At 66.1% G+C, this 17,222-nt stretch overlaps 1 protein-coding gene across 1 annotated transcript in view; it reads right to left on the bottom strand.

Annotated features, from left to right (window-relative positions):
* The window catches only part of PKD1 (polycystin 1, transient receptor potential channel interacting), a 34,773-nt gene that overhangs the window by 1,952 nt on the left and 15,599 nt on the right, over positions 1-17,222 (bottom strand). Inside the window, exons 19-45 of the mRNA XM_077762781.1 lie at positions 13,399-17,015; positions 13,085-13,234; positions 11,847-11,990; positions 11,491-11,770; positions 11,200-11,413; positions 10,937-11,120; positions 10,505-10,657; positions 9,658-9,802; positions 8,968-9,588; positions 8,492-8,648; positions 7,722-8,254; positions 6,688-6,858; positions 6,461-6,604; positions 6,135-6,345; positions 5,911-6,037; positions 5,068-5,184; positions 4,927-4,976; positions 4,572-4,744; positions 4,381-4,468; positions 2,645-2,772; positions 2,367-2,569; positions 2,100-2,294; positions 1,646-1,785; positions 927-1,039; positions 676-823; positions 427-552; positions 1-175 (exon numbers count right to left, since the gene is read on the bottom strand). Of these exons, the coding sequence (XP_077618907.1) occupies positions 1-175; positions 427-552; positions 676-823; positions 927-1,039; positions 1,646-1,785; positions 2,100-2,294; positions 2,367-2,569; positions 2,645-2,772; positions 4,381-4,468; positions 4,572-4,744; positions 4,927-4,976; positions 5,068-5,184; positions 5,911-6,037; positions 6,135-6,345; positions 6,461-6,604; positions 6,688-6,858; positions 7,722-8,254; positions 8,492-8,648; positions 8,968-9,588; positions 9,658-9,802; positions 10,505-10,657; positions 10,937-11,120; positions 11,200-11,413; positions 11,491-11,770; positions 11,847-11,990; positions 13,085-13,234; positions 13,399-17,015 (8,507 nt within the window). The remainder of the gene's footprint in view (positions 176-426; positions 553-675; positions 824-926; positions 1,040-1,645; positions 1,786-2,099; positions 2,295-2,366; positions 2,570-2,644; positions 2,773-4,380; positions 4,469-4,571; positions 4,745-4,926; positions 4,977-5,067; positions 5,185-5,910; positions 6,038-6,134; positions 6,346-6,460; positions 6,605-6,687; positions 6,859-7,721; positions 8,255-8,491; positions 8,649-8,967; positions 9,589-9,657; positions 9,803-10,504; positions 10,658-10,936; positions 11,121-11,199; positions 11,414-11,490; positions 11,771-11,846; positions 11,991-13,084; positions 13,235-13,398; positions 17,016-17,222) is intronic.

Genomic DNA, 17,222 nt, shown 5'->3' with positions numbered 1-17,222 from the left:
CGAGGTGAGCAGCGGCAGCGAGAGGCCTGAGCTCAGACGCTGCAGCGCGAATGGGCGCACGCTGACTGCGGTGACGGCGTGTCCGGCCACGGGGAACTCGAGGCGCAGTGTGACAGCGGCGTGTAGCCCCACGGCCGGGCTGTAGCGCGTCAGCTCCACGAACACCGCGCGGCTCCTATGCAGTAGAGGGAGGTGGGTAGAGAGTAAGAAGGCCGGGTGCCCTCCCGGCGGAAGGGGCTCGGGCGGCGGGTGATGCGTGGCCCGGGGAGGAGCTGGAGGCCGAGCAGTCCGTGAGGTCTGTGAGGAAAGATGGGGAGACACAAAACGGGGGTGTGGGGGAGTGGCCCACTGATGAGGAGGGTCGGGTGTGGGCCGGTGTGCCTGCCGGAGGCGCGGCGGGGCGGGGCGCGTGGACACCGAGCACACCTGTTGTCGATCCAGTTGTGCAGCTGCAGGAAGCCCAGCTGCGCGCGGCTCTCCTCCAGGCTCGGCCCTAGCTCCTGCACGTAGCCCCCGCTGTCGTACACTGCGCAGTAGCCCCAGGACCAGACCCTGCCGGCGGGGGGACAGCGTCAGAGCCTGGCCCCAGCCCTGGAAGAACCCGGGAGGCACAGCTGGCTGGGGAACCCCCGCCCCCTGCCTCCCGGATGGCGGGCCCCTCCCGTCTGCGCTCACCCCAGCAGGTCTGGCGCGGAGTAGGCCCACGTCCCAGAGCTGTTGCGGGCAGCACTGCCCCAGCCGATGCCGTAGTCGCCGGTGCTGAAGGAGCCCGAGGCTGCCGCACACGTGTGCACACGTGGGCCAGCAGGGTCTGGGCACAGTGCTGGAAGCAGNACCCCTGCAGCCCAGAAGGCAGAGGTCACGGTGTCCAAGAAGGCAAGGGACGCATGGCAGGGACGCGGTGCCAGGTCCCCCCCGCAGCTCACCTTCCTGCAGCCGCACCTGCCGCAGTCGTGGGGGCCCCAGCTCGGGGCTCGACTGGTTCCCATGGACGTAGGGGAGCAGCACATGGGACATCCACGGCCAGAACTCCTCAGACCTGCTCACACAGACAGTCCCGAGCTCTACCCCGCAGCGCCCTGCACCCATGGCTGGGGAGGGGGGGGGGTCCGAGGCCCAGAGAGCATTGCTCCGGCAGCCCCAGCCCAGCCAGCACAGGGCCACCTGATGGGACAAGGTCAAGGCCTGGCTGCCTCGGCATAGCGGTATCTAGGGCAGGTGAATGTCACAGGGCCATTCTGGGTGCTGTTAAGATTTTTTAATTTATTCTGAGAGGACCAGAGACAGAGTGAGCGCGTGAGGGGCAGAGAGAGAGGGAGACAGAATCCCAAGCAGGCTCCGCCATGGCAGCGCGCAGTCTGGCATGGGGCTTGAAACCCACAAAACGGGAGATCACGACCTGAGCCGAAACCAAAGGTCTGATGCTCAACTGACGGAGCCCCTCGGGGGGCCCTGGATGTTCTGAACGGTATCTGTGGTCACGTGTTGCCAACAGCACCTACTCCAGTGACCACCCAGAACGCACTGAGACACTGCCCCACGTCCCCTAGGGACGGGGCTGGACCAAGGACAGGATCCAGATGGGACCTAGTCAGCACCTGCGCCCCCCTGGCCTGGCAGAAGCACGTGCGCGGGAGCGCCCTACCGGGTGATGGCCAGGAAGGCCCGGCTGCCCAGCTCCTGTCTGATGGCACTCTGCAGGCGGTAGGCATGGCCATGGCAGGAAGCATCCCCGTGGTTGGCCAGCAGCGTCACCAGCAGGAAGAGCATATATACCAGGAGGCTCTGGGGACAGACGACCCTGGGGTCAGCCAATCCCAGTCTGAGCCACCGTAACACGGCTGGCCAGCCAACCACCCGTGGCCGGGGCACCTGGTGCCGAGAGGGCAGCACAGACCCCCGCCAGCACCCCACCGGCGGGGTGGACAGGTGTCCCACCAAAGGCTGCCCATACAGCCGGGGGCGAGGGGCCAGAGGGCCGTGGACGTAGGGGAGCAGCACAGGGGACATCCACGAAGGAGAGGGCGCGCGCGTGCTCTCAGAGGGAGAACCTGCAGAAGCCTGCAGCTTCGGCCCGACACGGGACGGGTGCTGCTCACCCTCAGCATCCCGTGCAGCTTCTTGACCTTCCGGGCCTCTTCCTTCGCCAGGAAGAGCGCGAAGCCGTGGGGGGGCCGCACACGGGGCACACGCTCGCTCACAGGGGTCACGGCCGGGCTCTCCACCAGCGTGTCATCCTCATCGGGGTGCAGCCGCTTGGCCACCAAGGAGAAGTACAGGGCCTCCAGCAGCACCTGGGCCCGAGGAGGCGTCAGAGGACCCGCGGGGCCAGAGGCCGGCAGCGCAGCCCCCAGCACCCCACTCACCTTGAGCGGCTCCCAGCCGAGGAACGAGGCCAGGAAGCTGGAGCTGCTCGAGAGCAGCCACACCACAGCCACGCCGGGGGAGAAGCCGGCACCCACCCAGCCCGAGACCCCTACGGCCACAGCCACCAGGAGCAGGCTGAGCCCGTGGGCTAGGGCGGCACACCAGGCCGGCAGCAGCCGCTTCCGCAGATGGTCCACCCGTCCTGGGGAGGGAGACCGGTGACGGGCGGCCCACGGGGAGGGGCACGGAGGGGCGTCCTGGGGACACTGGGGCACACCTGTCCCGGAGGGCTTCGCCGACCGGGGCTGCTCCCAGGTCAGGCCCGCGGCGGGCAGCCCCCTCTCCCCCAGCCTCTGCAGCATCTGCGTCTCCGTCCTCTCGGGCCTCTCCGCAGGAGCGCTGGACCTGGGCCACGGGAAGAGCGGGGGAGGAGGCACTCAGCTGGCGGCCCGCAGCGCGCTGTCCCTGAGCCACCCCCCTCCCCAACCTGTGTCAGCCGAGAGAAGACACTGCCCCAAATCAGGGTGGACGTGGCGCCGGTGCGCAGACCACCCCAGTGACTCGGGAGGGCCCCCGATTCCCGCCCTGCTCCTCAGGCTGAAAACCCACGTCAGCCTCTGTTCCTCCCCCCGCCCGCCACAGGGTCCTCACCCACGCCACCTCTGTTCCGCCCGCTCCTGTCATCACCCCAGCAGCAATGGCTCACAGCACGACTGAAGCGGCCCCCGGTCTCCAGAGTCGTTTTGAGACCCTCTGGGGAGCACTCCACACACCTCACCCCTCGCCCTCAACCTCCCCACGCAGACCCACGTCTCACAAAGGGTTCGCGCTCTGATGCCACTGTGTGACCCGAGTCAATTTTTGTTCCCCATCCTGCTGCCTGCACGGGCGAGGACACCGTAGTGACAGACAGGGCTGGGTCGTAAAGGACTCTGTGGCCCTGCTTTGCTCACTTGGGCCACTCACTCGGAGGGGCCGACTGTCATGCTAAGGGTACTCAAACCGCCCAGGGGGAGGGCCAGACGGGGACAAACACCGAGGTGCCCGCCCTCTGGCTCACTAAGCACGGAGTTTGGAGTAACCCGTTACACGGCGACAGAGGACCGGGGCCCCCGGAGAGCGGTGGCAGGGCCTGCCTTGGGGAGCAGGACTCCGTGAGGGGACCCAGCGTGCTTCACACAGAAGAGGATTCTGGACCAAGACATCAGAGCAAACAAGAGGGTCAGACCCGGGACCCAGAGGTCTGCGGCAGGTGTGCGGGGGGAAGGGCCGGAGAGAGGAGTCAGCAGTGAAGGAAGACTTGTGGCAGCCGGAGGGCGCACCTGGCCGGTTCTGAGGCCAGGACGGTGGGGGAGCCGCGTCTCGGAGGGCGGGGCCCCTGCGGTGCAGGCAGCTCNATCCATGAAGTCAGTCTGAGGCCTGAACCTGGACTTCAGGAAGGGCTTTGAGCTAGTTATTTGGGGCTGGTCCTCTCGGAACTGCTATCCCAGGATTTCCCCATGTTCTAGACCTTTTGAATCAATGGGCAATTTCTTTATAAAAATGCAATCATGTCACAGTTATCTGTTTTTATAAAATGACTCGAGAGGCTTTCCCCTGTTTCCTACGTTCTGGACAGTTCACACGTGTAACCTGTGGTTGTTTGAAAACGTAAAGAGTGAAAAGGAGCAGAAACGTAGTTATCAGAGGAAAAAAACAAAGTAATTTTGTATGAATTGTCCAGCACAGACATTAGAGATTCTTCAAAACATAACATCGAAATACTCTCAAAAGAAACAAATGGGGTATTTGGAAAAACTGGCCCCCCGGGCACCCATCGGCCTGCACTTCCACCACCTGTGGGGAACGGAACGTCTGCTGGCCCCGGGCCACCCGGTGACATCCTTTCAACAGGTATGGGGCCCAGCGGTCAGAGCACGTCCCCCAGCCCTGCAGCGGGGGAAGCAGGCGGCACAGCACAAGGTCGGCCCAGGCTCCCTGCTGCCCACCAAGCCCCGGGAGCCAGCTACTCACAGGCCAGCGAGCAGATCCGTCTCCACTTGCGCGCCCTGGGTGAGGGCCAGGCTGCTGGCCCCTTCAGCCAGGCTCTGCCGGACGAGGCCTTCATCCAGACGGAAAGCGTGTCAGTGAGGGCCTGGGGCACCCCCCGACTCGTGGAACCTTCCGAGTAGCCAGGGGACGCCACCCTCCCCACCCCTGCTCACCTGAAGCTGAGAAGTACTTGGCAGGTGAGGAGGGGCTGACCAGGGAGAGCCCGTCCGCCTCTGAGCCCAGGCGGCCCCGTGCCAGCCGCTGCAGGGCGCTGCCCATGATGGATGGGTCACTCAGCAGGTCTGGCCAATTAAGCGTGCCTTCGCTGGACGGCCAGCACACCAGGCTGTAGGGGAGACGGGTCAAAAAAGGGAGGCCTGGGGGACACGCGTGCGGCCCGGGCCAAGAGAGTGTGACAACACATAGGGCCACGGGACCCAGCCCACGCAGCGCAGACCCACGTAACGCGGCACGCACGAGGTGGGGCGGATCCACGCCAGGGCTCACGCTTCTCTCGGGGACCCCTACCTTTTACAATCATCCAAAAATAAATCACTTTTCATTTGTCCAGCAAAGGCCTGTTGAGAAGTGCAGAGAATGCCTCAGATTCTGAGCTGGCCGGGGGCCGTGGGACCACCCGGCCCAGGGGGGACCCGGGGGCACACTCGCCTCGGCACGGAGGCCCGGGAAGGCCAGGAAGGAGCTGTCCAGCACAGATGAGTCCAGGTAGCTATCCATGTCCAGGACCTGCTGCCCTGCAGGGGTGGGGCTCGGGCCCCCCGTCACCTAAGGGAGAGGCAGGTGCTCAGCGGAGGCCACTCTGGCCCCTGCTCCACAGAGGTGTGCCACCTCCAGAGCAGGCAGAGCCTAGGCTGGTGCTGCGCAAAGAATGTTCTAGAATCAGGCACACATTCTGTATCTGCTCTGTCCATCATAGCGGCCACAGGCAGCTCGGGGCACTGGAGACGCAGCTGGTGGAGCCGAGGACTCCGGTTTTATCTGTCAGTGACCTGAACCACAGGTGGTGACTGCGCTGGCCTCTGGGAATGGCTGCAGGTCCCTCCTGAAGGAGGTGCTCTGTCCTTCCCTCCTCTTGTGTGGTCCCTGTGTGGCTGGGGCGGGACGCCCGAGCCTCGTTTCTCTGAGCCTGTGAGGCGCTGGCGCTGTGGCAGCTGCACCAGAGCCGCCAGTGAGGCCATTCGGGCTCTTCCTGGTCTGAGGGTTCGAATCGCTACCTCGGCCTGTTGCCAAAATTCTGCTCAGGTTGCGCCTTCCTCTCGAGTCTTCCCAGGGCCTTGCCCGTCTCCCTCAGTCACCTGACAGGCTGGTCCCCCCCACTCCGCCCTGATTTCTGTGGCATCCGAAGCGAGGTCCCCTTGGTTCATTTGCGGTTTGGACGATCTGGACTTCTGTTTCCTTGGGTCAGCCGTCGCTGACCTTGCTGACCGCCCTCCAGCCCCAGCGACAGGGCCCACACTCTACCCTGTGCGAGCTCCGCGGGCCCCAGCCCACCTTGCTCCGGGACATGCGGAAGAGAAACAGGATGGCCAAGTAGACGGGATAGACGACCACGCTGGACACCAGGCCGACGGCAACCGTGTCGGCACTCGGTGGGATCAGACCGGACACCGGCCCCGCACTGTGCGGCAGGAGAGGGGAGAGACCGGGCTGGGGGAGGTTGGGGGGGGCAGGAGGGGCGGGCAGGAGGAGGAGGGAGGGAACCCGTGGGCACCCACCTGTGGGCGGCGTCTCCCACAACCCCATACCACACGGCATTGGCACCCAGGAAGAGGCAGACGAGGAGGACACAGCAGGTGGCCCGCTGGACGCGAGTGAAGCGGCTGCGAGGTGGCCGGTCCCATATGGAGAGCCAGAGGTGCTTGTCAAAGAAGCCACGCTGCAGCTCGGCCACCAGGAGGCGCCGGAACCGCCGCACAGCGGCGTCGCCTGGAGAGAGAGCACGGATGGCTTCAGGCTTCAGGAGAGGCACGGCCACCCCTCGGGGCCACCCCTCGGGGCCAACCCTCGGGCTGCTCGGGCGGGGACGGGCCCAGGCCCTTACTTGCTGCCAGCACCTCCTTCTCCACGAGGCCGCCATTGGCCTCAGTCTCCACTGACAGCCAGTCGTTGACCAAGAAGAAGGTGCTGCAGGCGGTCTGCAGGTCCCTGACGATCACGTGCTGCAGGAACCAGGAGGGGCTGAGCCCTGCGGGGGGAGGGGGCGGAGTCAGGGTGAAGGGCCTGGGGTGGGGGGTGCCGGAGGGGCTGCCACGGGCGCCCCCCGCAGACCTTTGTTGTCATGCCACACGCGGATCTTCCGCACGCTGCCCAGGCTGTGCGGCGTGGCGATCTGGAACACGTCCAGGCTGTTGCGGCGGAAGGCTCTGTCCCCGTCCAGGTGCCGGTGGCCGCTGCGGCCCTCCGCCCCGTACAGCATGATGCCCACGTGTGCCGTGGTTCCTGGAGGGCGGACAGAGACGCGGCGGGGCTGGGTCTGCTGCCCACCGCATGGGTGCGTGACGCCGGGCGGACCTTCCGTCACTCAGCAGACCGGCTGCCCCGGCAGAGGCGCGCTCGGCTCCCTACAAGTGTCAGATGCACAGCCGCCGCCGACACGGCGCAGCCGGGGGCTGTCAGGTTAACTGAGCGACTGCGTGAGACACGAAGTCGGCCGCGAACTCCCCCTGCCACCCTGTCTCCCCATGATATCACACGCACGGGACGTTTTACAAAACTGAGTCGTCAGAAGGGGACAGGCCGGCAAGCGTGAGAGCGGGACACGGAGGGGAAAGCGGTAACCTGGGAGAGGCGTTCAGAACACAGGTAACCAGGCAGGTCGAGTGCAATACAGAAGGGGTCACGAGAGAAAGGACAAAGACGTCGCACAGCAACCCCCGTGAGCAGTCAGAGGGGCGTCACGGTGCAGGAGGGCCGACAGGGACACGCGGGCGTGCGGGAAGTCCCCGAGGCATGGAGAACACGCTCATCCGTGTGCTGAATCCCGCAGCCGCGAGGCAAGCACTGCCCAGACAACTCAGCAAATTTTCCACATGGAAATCGAACGTTCAAGTCACGCTGTCCTCCTTCAGTCAGTCCCGTCTTCCTGGTAACGGCTCCCCACCACCCCCACTGACGGCTGGCTCACGCGAGCAGGCCCCGCGCTCCGGCGCCCCGTGGGGCCGACAGGCTCCTGCCTCACACGGCACTGCGTAAACCGAGCCCGCGTCCTGTCATCTACTAGGACAGTTGCTACAAGGGAAGGTGGCCAGAGCGCGCGCGCAAGGGAAGCCCAGGGGCCTGGACCGGGCAGCCCCCCGCCTCACCTGAGCCCCGGCCCCAGCCAGTCTTGACCAGGATCTCGTACTTGAAGCGGCCCCCCTTCCCGCAGAAAGGGATCGCACGGACGCGGCTGACATCCAGCTGGTCCAGCTTGCGCAGGATCACGGCCATGACCGCGTAGGTCACCAGGCACACGGAACACGTCAGCAGGACGACGTAGTTCACACCCGAGGCCGGCTCCTGGGGAGACAGCGCCATCAGGCCCAGGAGGCACGGCCCACGCCTTATTTTCTCAGGATGCGGCCGAGACACGGTGCCACTCACTGGAAAGACGAAGCGCACGTGGCTGGGAGGCACGAAGAGGCTGGCCCCGAAGGCAGTGAGGTGGCGGGTAAGGCAGACGGCCTGGCTCGGCGACGTCTCCTCCAGAGGCGCGAGCCCCTCTGTCCTCCACATCATGTCCTTCTCGCTGAAGTACTGGCACAGGGACGTGTACAGGCCCACGGTCACTTCCAGTGCCGACCAGCGGAAGTGGCTGGTCAAGTTCAGATAGTAAGTCCCGCCTGGGTCTCTGGTCCTAGAAGCGGGGCAAGTGTCACAGCCAGACCCTGTGTGGCCCCACAGTCACCGCAGCTCCTGCCCCAAGACCCCTCAGCTGCAGCCACACCCGCCACGTGTGGCCAGGCCTGCTGCCAGACCTACTCCCACGGGGAACCCAGTGACCCTGATGGGGTCCACCCTGCCGTCAGAGACTAGCCCCCGCTGCGGATCTGCGGGGCCCGCTTCGCCGTCCCGGGGCTGGGCGCGTGCTCACCCTGGGGCAATGAAGAAGGTGTAGGGCCTGTGGTCGCCGCCTGCCAGCTGCTCCGGGCCGATCCTCCTGCTGGCTGAGCAGTTGTGCTCATTCGGCTGGGGCACCGAGTGCAGGTACACAGCCAGGTAGGGCTCGGGCTCCCGTGGCAAGTAGTGTTCTAGGGACACAAGCACAGGCTCAGACGGCCGCCCCAAGCAGCCCGGGCACCCTGGGGGAAGCCCCCGGAGCCGTCCCTGCAGCCTGGGGCCGGGTGCGGGGGCGGGGGGAGCTGGTGAACTCTCAGCTGCAGGCAGCACCCGCTCTTGCCTCATTCCCTGCTGCCCTCAGGCCAGGCCCCCAGGAGCCTGCGAAGCAGGGGGCAGACTTTACTAACGGCCACAAGTTGGGGGGTCCATGAGAAGCACCTGCTCCCCTGGGGCACTCCCCGCTGCCCCACACAGGCTGTGCCGAGGCCCCGGGGCACACGCAGGACCCACCGCTAAGCAGCGTGTAGGTGAGCTGCAGGTGGAGCCCGGCGGCGGGGTTGCTGTCCTCGGGGGTGACCACAACGCCGACGGAGGCCTGTGGCTGGACAGTGGCAGAGCCGGCAGGGCCGCTGCGGCCCTGGGCGGCCTGCTCGGAGTTGTTGGGCACTTTCACGGTGATGGCGCGCTCCGAAGCCAGCCGCCCGATGGGGATCTGGGCCCCGGTCTGCGTCTGGAAGGCCATGGATGCCACCTTGGTGGAGACGGTATAGTTGCCAATGTAGCCGAAGGGGAAGGGGTTGGAGTCGACAAGGATGATGAGCTGCACCACGTCACTGAGGTTGGACAGGGCCCCGCTGAAGGCCGTGGGGATGGAAAAGTGGCAGTCGGGAACCGAGGCGTTGCCCTGGCAGAGCAGGCTCAGCGGGTCTGAGCGCTTGCCCTGCGCCACGATCTCCTCGCCGGCCAGTGTCAGGGGCTCCTCGTTGAGCACCCGGGAGCGCATGAGGATGCACATGAGGGCCGACGACAGGTGGTAGGCCCTGGATGCCACCATCAGCGACGGCGGCTCTGCGCCCAGCTCTGAGGGCTGCGGGCCCTGCACGTCCGCACTGGCCAAGTGGATAAGGTCACCTGTGGGAGGAGAGGTGGCAGGGAGTGCTGGGGGANGGCAGGCACGTGCCTGCACGGCCGTACCCGCACCTGTGATGTTGAGAATGCTGTCGGCAATACCCGTGGGCGTCCCGGTACCCTCCGCGGTCTCGGCCTGCAGGATGCGCATCATGCCCTCAAGCTTATGCAGTGTCTTTTTCAGACACGAGTGGCACACGAGCTCCCTGCTGGACACCTGCGGGGAGGCCAGGCACCATATGCAGCCCCGCTCCACCCGGGCTGACAGGGGCTAGCGCCCCCTGCGCCCCCTGAACCCAGTTCTATCACACTGATCATGACTGTGGGCAGCTACCGTTGGCCCTGGCTTTTCCCCGACACCCTTCGTGCTGCAACTAGAGAAACCACCCCAAACGTGGGGTTCCAGCCACGCATCCCTCTGCTGAGAGCTCTCCTGTGGCTTCTCCACACCCACAGACAAGGAAGGTCCAAGGTAATGTGGCCTGTCACTCGCCCTGATCTGTGTGCGTGGCCACGGGAGCCATGTCATCGGGCAGCTCTCCTGAGTGGGAAGGTTCTCTGCTTCCTTCCCTGCTAGAAGCCATGCAGCCCCTTCCCACTGCCCAGAGGCACCACCTGCCCCTACCCCCACCAAGTCTGCTCAACTCAGCCCAGGCTGGTCCTCGAGTCCCGGGCGACATTGGTGGGTAACTGCTGGGGGTGGCAGAAGCCAGGTCAGGTGTGACCACGGGCTGAGCGGGAGGGCACCGGATCGGCTTCTTCACACACGCCCTCCTTAGAGCTGAGCTGCTCCTTACGCCCTGGGCCACCCTGCACAGTCACACCTGAGGCTCACGTACCCAAATGGCCTAAGACAGGCACATGGCCAGGGAGACCTGGCCAGGATAGGGGCCGCCACAGAGCCCGGGGCCCACCCTACCGTGCACTGGGCCAGCGCCGCGGCAATCTGCTGGATGTCATCCACGGTGTTGACCCGCAAGGAGACCAAGGTCTCTGTGACGTTTTTGCGTATCTGGGCTTGCAGCTGCCGCCTGGCGTCCATCTCTGCTGACGAGGCCGGCGCCTGCTCGGGCTGCGGGCGGTGAGCACAGGGGACGGAGCCCTCAGGGCAATGGGCAGTGGCACCCGCAGCCAGGGCAGGTGTGATGCAGGCTGTCGGACGGCGGCTCAAGCCCGGTTTCTCCAGGGAAAAGGGGGACNTGGGGGGGGGCGGGGGGGGAAGGGCCCACAGGCAGGAACTGTGCAGAGGAGAAGCTGTTCCAAGGAGATGAGTCCGGGACCGTTTACGAGGCAGTGGAGACGGGCCTGGGCCCACCCTCCCCACTGAGGGCAGATGAGAGGCACTCCTCACCCCCGCGCTGGCCTCGTTGAGCACAGTGATGAGGGCCAGCGAGTACTCGATGACGGGCTGGGGGTCGGCCTGTCTCAGCAGTCTAGGCAGCATGTTCTCTGTGAGGCTGTGCAGCCAGGTCGTGAGGTCCGGGGGGCCGCCGGGCAGGTCACTAGGGAGCTCGGGCAGGGCGATGGCCAGAGACCTATGTGCAGAGGCCCTGGCTGAACAGGCGGCAGTCCTGGCTCCCACCTCCCACCTGCCCCGACCCCGCCCAGGCTCACCTGTTGAGCGCGACCACGGCGGCGCCCAGCTGGTCCTGAACGACCACGGCCAGGCCCACCTGGAAGTGGGGTGCGAAACCAGGCGGCAGCACGGCTCCGTAGGCAGAGAGGCTGCCCCTGTAGACGCAGAACTCCTCGCAGTGGCCCTGGCGACAGCGCCGCAGCAACAGGGCGTACACGAGTGGGGCGCCTGCGTCTTCCGCGTCCTGCCAGCCTGCGGGCCCCTCACAGTGTCAGCGGCGCCCCCGAGTCCCTGCGCCGCGCCTCCCTGTCATCGGCAGCCGTACTCACCTGTGCACTCGAAATGCACCTTGGTGGTGAGGGCCCGGACCGCGTCCAGCGGGAAGAGGCGGCAAGAGCCACCGCGCGGGGGCCGGTTGGCAGAGAGGCGGATGGAGGCGCAGCCCTCTTCCTCGCCCGAGCGGCCCAGCACCGTGAGCGTGAACGTGTAGCCCTCGCCGTCCCGCAGCACGCCGCGCCGCACCACCAGCCGCATGCCCGAGCTGCCTGTCGACGTGGTCGTCTCGTCCAGCACCAGCGTCTCGTTGCTGAAGGTGCGCGCCGCCCAGCGCTGCGGAGCCGGGGGACCAGGGTGCTGAGGCCGGGGAGNCGCCGAGGCCCCGCCCCCCAGCCCCACCCTCGCTGGCCCCTCGCTGGGAGCCCCGGCTGCAGTTGTCACAGCGGCCCTCCAGGTACACGTAGGAGCTGCGGCTCACCGCGTACACCGCCTGCGCCTTGCAGGACACGCACTCCAGGGACACAATGGGCACCCGGCCCCTGCGGATCATCACCTGGGGGTGGGGGGAGGGGCCATGACCTGAGCCAGGGCCCCCACTCCTGGGGCCCGCACCGAGTCTGCACAGTGCAGTAAGCCCCAGCGGGGCTCCCGGGGAGCTGGGCCTCTGGCTTGGCCCTGGTGCTGGTCTCCTGGCTGGGAAGGCTCCTGTCTGGGCCCCGCCAGCTCCTGTTAACCTGGAGTCCAACCCAAGGCTCTGGGCTCAGCCCTCGTCAAGCACATTCAGTTTTTGAGTCTGGAGGATGGTGGCGGGCACCCAAAAAGGCTGGGTCCACCTTGGGCTTATTTTCTGTAGCACCCAAAGTCCAGCTTGGGCCTGGTACACGTGAAGCACTAGGTGCTCACCTGTGAACGGGATGGACGGATGGACGAACAGACAGACCCGTGGAGGAAAAACAGAACAAACGCACGTGTGGTGCGAAGGCGGGTGTGCTCACTACAGAGCCCTGTCTGAGGTCCCACCTTAGCCCATCCAGGCTGCACCCGCCCGATGCTCCCCAGACAGGCCCTCTCGGCAGACTGGCTGGAAGAGGGCTGCTGGCGGGGCCAGACCGGCCATCCCGGGCACCAGCAGCGCCTAGCACACCGGCTCCTCCGGCCGCGACAGCAACGGCTGCCTCAGAGGCTGCCGGCACCAGCACCACGGTCTTGACCTGCCCAGAGGGCGTGGGGGCGGAGAGTGTAGGGCCTGTGCCCACCCGGGGGCGAGAACAGGCCCTTCCTGTTCACAACTGAGGACATCCATGCCCTGGGAAAGGGGCCGGTTTCCTCACCGCCTTTGGTGCTGCCGGAACCCCTTACTTCTCACTAATAAACAGCTAGCGCGCCTCGGCCCCTCTAAGCTCTGGAAGGCTGCAGCGCTTTTGCAAGGAAACAAAATTGAAGCAAAACATTCTGTTAAAGAGAATTTGTATCAACAGCAGTAACTCATAATGAGAACCAATAGCTTCCAGAAGCACCAAACCATGGGCAACCTTCGCCAAGGTTATTTGGCACTGACAGCCCTCCATGCCCACTCCTCTCTGGCTGCACCCCGTCCATCCCGGGCCTGGGGCTTGCCAGGTTAAAGACAGGGCCAGTGGCACCCACCGTCTGGTTTGTGGCCTCCTCCTTCCGGCCTGCCTTCCACACGGTCAGGTTGAAGGTATACTCGACGCCGGCTTGCAGGCGCTCCCGGGGGACAGTAACCACGCTGCTCCCCCGGGGCCCAAAGGTCAGGGCGCACCCACCACTCTCACTCTAGAGCCACAAGGGAAGGGGGCATGAGACCCTGGATAATTTCAAAGCAGAGCCCAGCCCAGGGCACACCTGGGAGACACGCCCCCCCCCCCACCTGCCGGGCTCATCCGCACGAACGACCGAGGGGGCCAGAGGGGACGTACGCGCCCCGCAGTGCACCTGACCTGCGTTGAAGCCACACAGGCCCAGTGAAAGCTGAGTGGCGTCTGGTCGCCGTCCTCAAGGTTGGGATCGTAGGACTTGCTCCCATCCAGCACCAGATCCTGAGTGTCTGACCACACACGGTACGAACCGCCCTCAATGATGGGCACCAGGCGCTCAGGGACCACTGTCACATTGGCTTGGATGCTCTGTGCCAGCGGGGTGTCCCCAAATGACACCAGGAACACAAAGCAGTAGTGGCCCACAGGCAGCGCCAGCCGTGGCACCACCAGCTGGGGCCGGCTCATGTCCACGCCAGGCAGGGCCACAGGGGCCACGCGCATGGGCCGCTGGCAGCTAGCGGCACGGTACACCTCCCAGCGATACTCAGTCTGGTAAGTGACGCAGTCGCGTAGGTTGACGTGGGCTTCCAGGTAGTTGCGCTGGGAGCGCCGCATCAGCACCTGCGGGGGCAGGGCCACGTCCACTTCGGGCTCCCTGCAGGCCAACACGTGGACGGTCACCGTGGCCTGGGCCACGAAGAAGCTCACCAGGTTGGAAGCGTTCACCTGAATGCGGTAGTCCCCAGGCTGCAGGTAGGAGTGTTCTGCCCAGGGCTCCTCTGTGTCCTCCCCGGGGGCCCCGTCCCCGAAGTCCCAGCGATAGGCCACGCGCCGGGGGGTAGGGCTTGTGGCGGCCTCAAAGCGGGCCGAACGGTTGGTAAAGCAGCGGCCGCTGTGCAGCACCACGTGCTGGATGGTGTCCTGGACCTCGACCATGAGCGTGCGGTTCACGCCACCCAGCTCGTTGAAGGCGCGCACGTGGATTTCCAGCAGCCCCGCGGCCACAGGGGTATAGGTGACGTCGCGGCCCGACAGGATGACCAGCGAGTCCCCCTGGACCTTCTGCAAGGAGAAGTACCACGCGTAGGCCACGCGGGACCCTCGTTGTACCCGAGCCGTGAAGTTCCTCTCCGTGCCCGTGGGGATACCTGGCTCACAGCAGTTGGGCACCTGGAGCCCACCCACAGCCTCCAGCACCAAGATGCGCACCTGCGCCTGGGCCCGGCTCACGTGGTTCTCTGCATGGACGCTCACCACATAGTCCCCAACCCGGGGGAAACTGCGGGAGAAGCGGGGCCCGGGGAGGGCTTCCGGGACGGCCCCGCTGACCTGCAGCTGGAAGCTGACGGCAGAGCCAGCGGCCAGCACGACCTGAAAGTGGACCAGCTGCCCAGGCTCGGCCACCTTGCTGCTGGCCCACAGCACCAAGCCCACGATGGGCTCCTCCACCGTGAGCTCGTGCGTGGCCATAACCCAGCTGATGGCGTTGGAGGCATTGAGCTGAATGGAGACGGCACCAGCGTCCCGGAAGACCACAGAAATGTGCTGGCCGTGCCTGCTGCCACCTGGCACCGCCCAGCACCAGCTCACGTTGGTACCGGAATCCAGCTGCCCCCAGAAGGGCACAGCAGACCCGGCAGCCACAAAGCTGCACGCGAGCTCGCCGGCCCTGATGCTGAGGCCACTTACAGGCACCTGCACAGCCACCTCAGTGGTGGCATTGGCTGAGCCCAGCTGGTTCTTAGCCGTGACCGTGACCAGGTACAGGCCGGGGGTGGGGAAGGTGTGGGTAGTGGACGGCTCCAGGGTCTCCCAGCTCAGTCCTCCCTCCAGAGACCAGGTATAAAACACGCTGCTGCCACCGGCCAGCTCGGCACAGAGGGTGACGCTGGCATTGACAGCAGCCGGGTTTGGGGAGGCGGCCGCAGCCAGCCACCCCACAGGCTCCACGAAGTCCACGGTGCGGTTGGCCGAGACGCTGCCCAGCATGTTGGTGGCCCGCAGCAGGACGCGGTAAGTGCCGGCCTCCAGCACGGTGAGCGAGAAGGCTTTGCCGCTGCCGACCAGTGCCGGGCCGCCGTCCCGCTGGGCGGTCCAGCTGTAGGAGATGTTGGTGCCGTCCCGGACCGCGGCCTGCAGCTGCAGCGTGCGGTTGGTGGGAAAGCAGCAGCCGCCCCCGCCGCCCACCACCTGCAGCCCCTCGATGTGCTGCAGGACGTAGATGAAGATGCTGTCCTGAGCAGCGCCCACCTCGTTCTCGGCCGTGACGATGATGTTGAAGGTGCCCACCGAGCGGAAGGTGTAGGAGATGGTGGGGCCCCCGGGGATGGGCGTGCAGCGGTCACAGAGCACCCAGGAGTAGCGCACGTCGCTGCCAGCCTCCAGGGAGGTGGTGAAGCTCACGCTGCCGTTGAGGGGCACCACCGTGCGGCTGGCATTGACGCTGAGCCCCCGCGCACGCTGCTGCACCGTGACGTTCAGTCGAGCCTCGTCTCGGCTCACCTCATTCCACGCGGCCACCCGGACGGTGAAGTGGCCCGTGTTGTTGTAGGCATGGGTGACCGCGGAGCCCTCGAGGAGCCCGCCGTCCCCCAGCTCCCACAGGTAGGTGGCGGGGCGCCCGCGGCCCACGGCTGAGAACAGGTAGGGCTGCTGCAGCTCCAGCACACGAGAGCTGTTGACCCGGACGCCCGTGAGCTCCACGGACTCCTGCACCTCCACGAGCGCGGAGTCGTTGGCTGAAGAGATGTTGTTGGACACGGCAACTGTCACCAGGTAGGAGCCCGAGGCCGGGTAGGCAAATGTGGCCTCAGGGCCCCCGACGCGGGCTCCGTCCTCGGTGCCAAAGTCCCAGGTGTAACGGTAGGGGAACGGGGGCCAGGCACGAGCCGCCAAACGGGCCTCCTCCCCGAGCCGCACGAACTGCCTCTCAGGCCACAGGGTGACATTGCCCAGCTCGGGCTCCACGCAGACGCTGGTGAAGTAATGGGCCTTGTTCACGCGGCTCGAGAGGACGAGCGTCAGGGGGAACGTGCCGCTCCGCGTGAAGTTGTGCGTCACCGCTGGGTCCCCCGAGATGGTGGTGTTGGAGGAGCCATCCCCGAATGTCCAGTCAAAGACGTAATGTGCAGGGTCCCCGGTGACGTAGGCCGTGAGCTGGGCGCGGGGCTGCACGGGGATGCAGGCCGCAGGCTCGATCCGCAGCACCTCCAGGACGAAGACCTGCACGGGCAGGCTCAGGGCCAGGCGGCCTGCGGGGCTGGACGCCCCCACCGTCACCGTGCAGTTCTGTGCCCGCAGGTACACATGCTCCACCGTGGCCTCAGGGCCCGTAAGCACCGTGCCGTCCCCCATGTCAAAAGTCCACGTGACGTTGTCACCCGACTCCAGGGCGGCGCTGACGGTCACAGGCATGCCCTGTTCTACGGCTGGGCTGAGGCTCACGCTCAGGCCCCGAAGCTCCTCGAAGACACGGATGCTGACACACGCCGCCACGCTGCTGATCGTGTTGTTGACCTCCAGATGGACGCGGTACGTGCCCCCCGCGCTGTACGTGTGGTTGGCCTCCGGCTGGTGCTGCGTCACAGCCGGGGAGCCATCCCCAAAGTCCCATGTGTACAGGATCCCCCCAGGTGAGGGTAGTGGGTGTGGGGCGAAGGTCACAGTCTGGCCGGCCACCAGGACGCAGCCTCCCACGGCCACGGCCACAGCAGGCAGGGCGGCACGCACGCTCACAGGCACTTGCTGCGTCAGGTTCTCGAAGGCATTGGACACCAGCAGGGTCAGGTTGTACTCACCTGGGGGACAGGCCTGAGTGAGAACACGGCCAAGGCCACCTCCACCACCTGCCTGGTGGAGTCATGGCCTAAGCCCGTGCTGCACCCCCGGGAAGACAGAACAGGCCCTCGGTCAAAATGTCAAGGGAGAATGCGCTGGGACCCTGCCCTGGAGGCTCCTCGCAATGGGGCGAGTGCAGGATCCCATAAGCAGAGAGCAAGACACAG

This window comes from Crocuta crocuta, unplaced genomic scaffold, assembly GCF_008692635.1.
Source record: "Crocuta crocuta isolate KB4526 unplaced genomic scaffold, BGI_CrCroc_1.0 scaffold234, whole genome shotgun sequence".
In the NCBI taxonomy this organism is placed as follows: Eukaryota; Metazoa; Chordata; class Mammalia; order Carnivora; family Hyaenidae; genus Crocuta; species Crocuta crocuta.
Note: the sequence above shows the minus strand (reverse complement) of the source record. Positions and strands in the feature narration are given on the sequence as shown.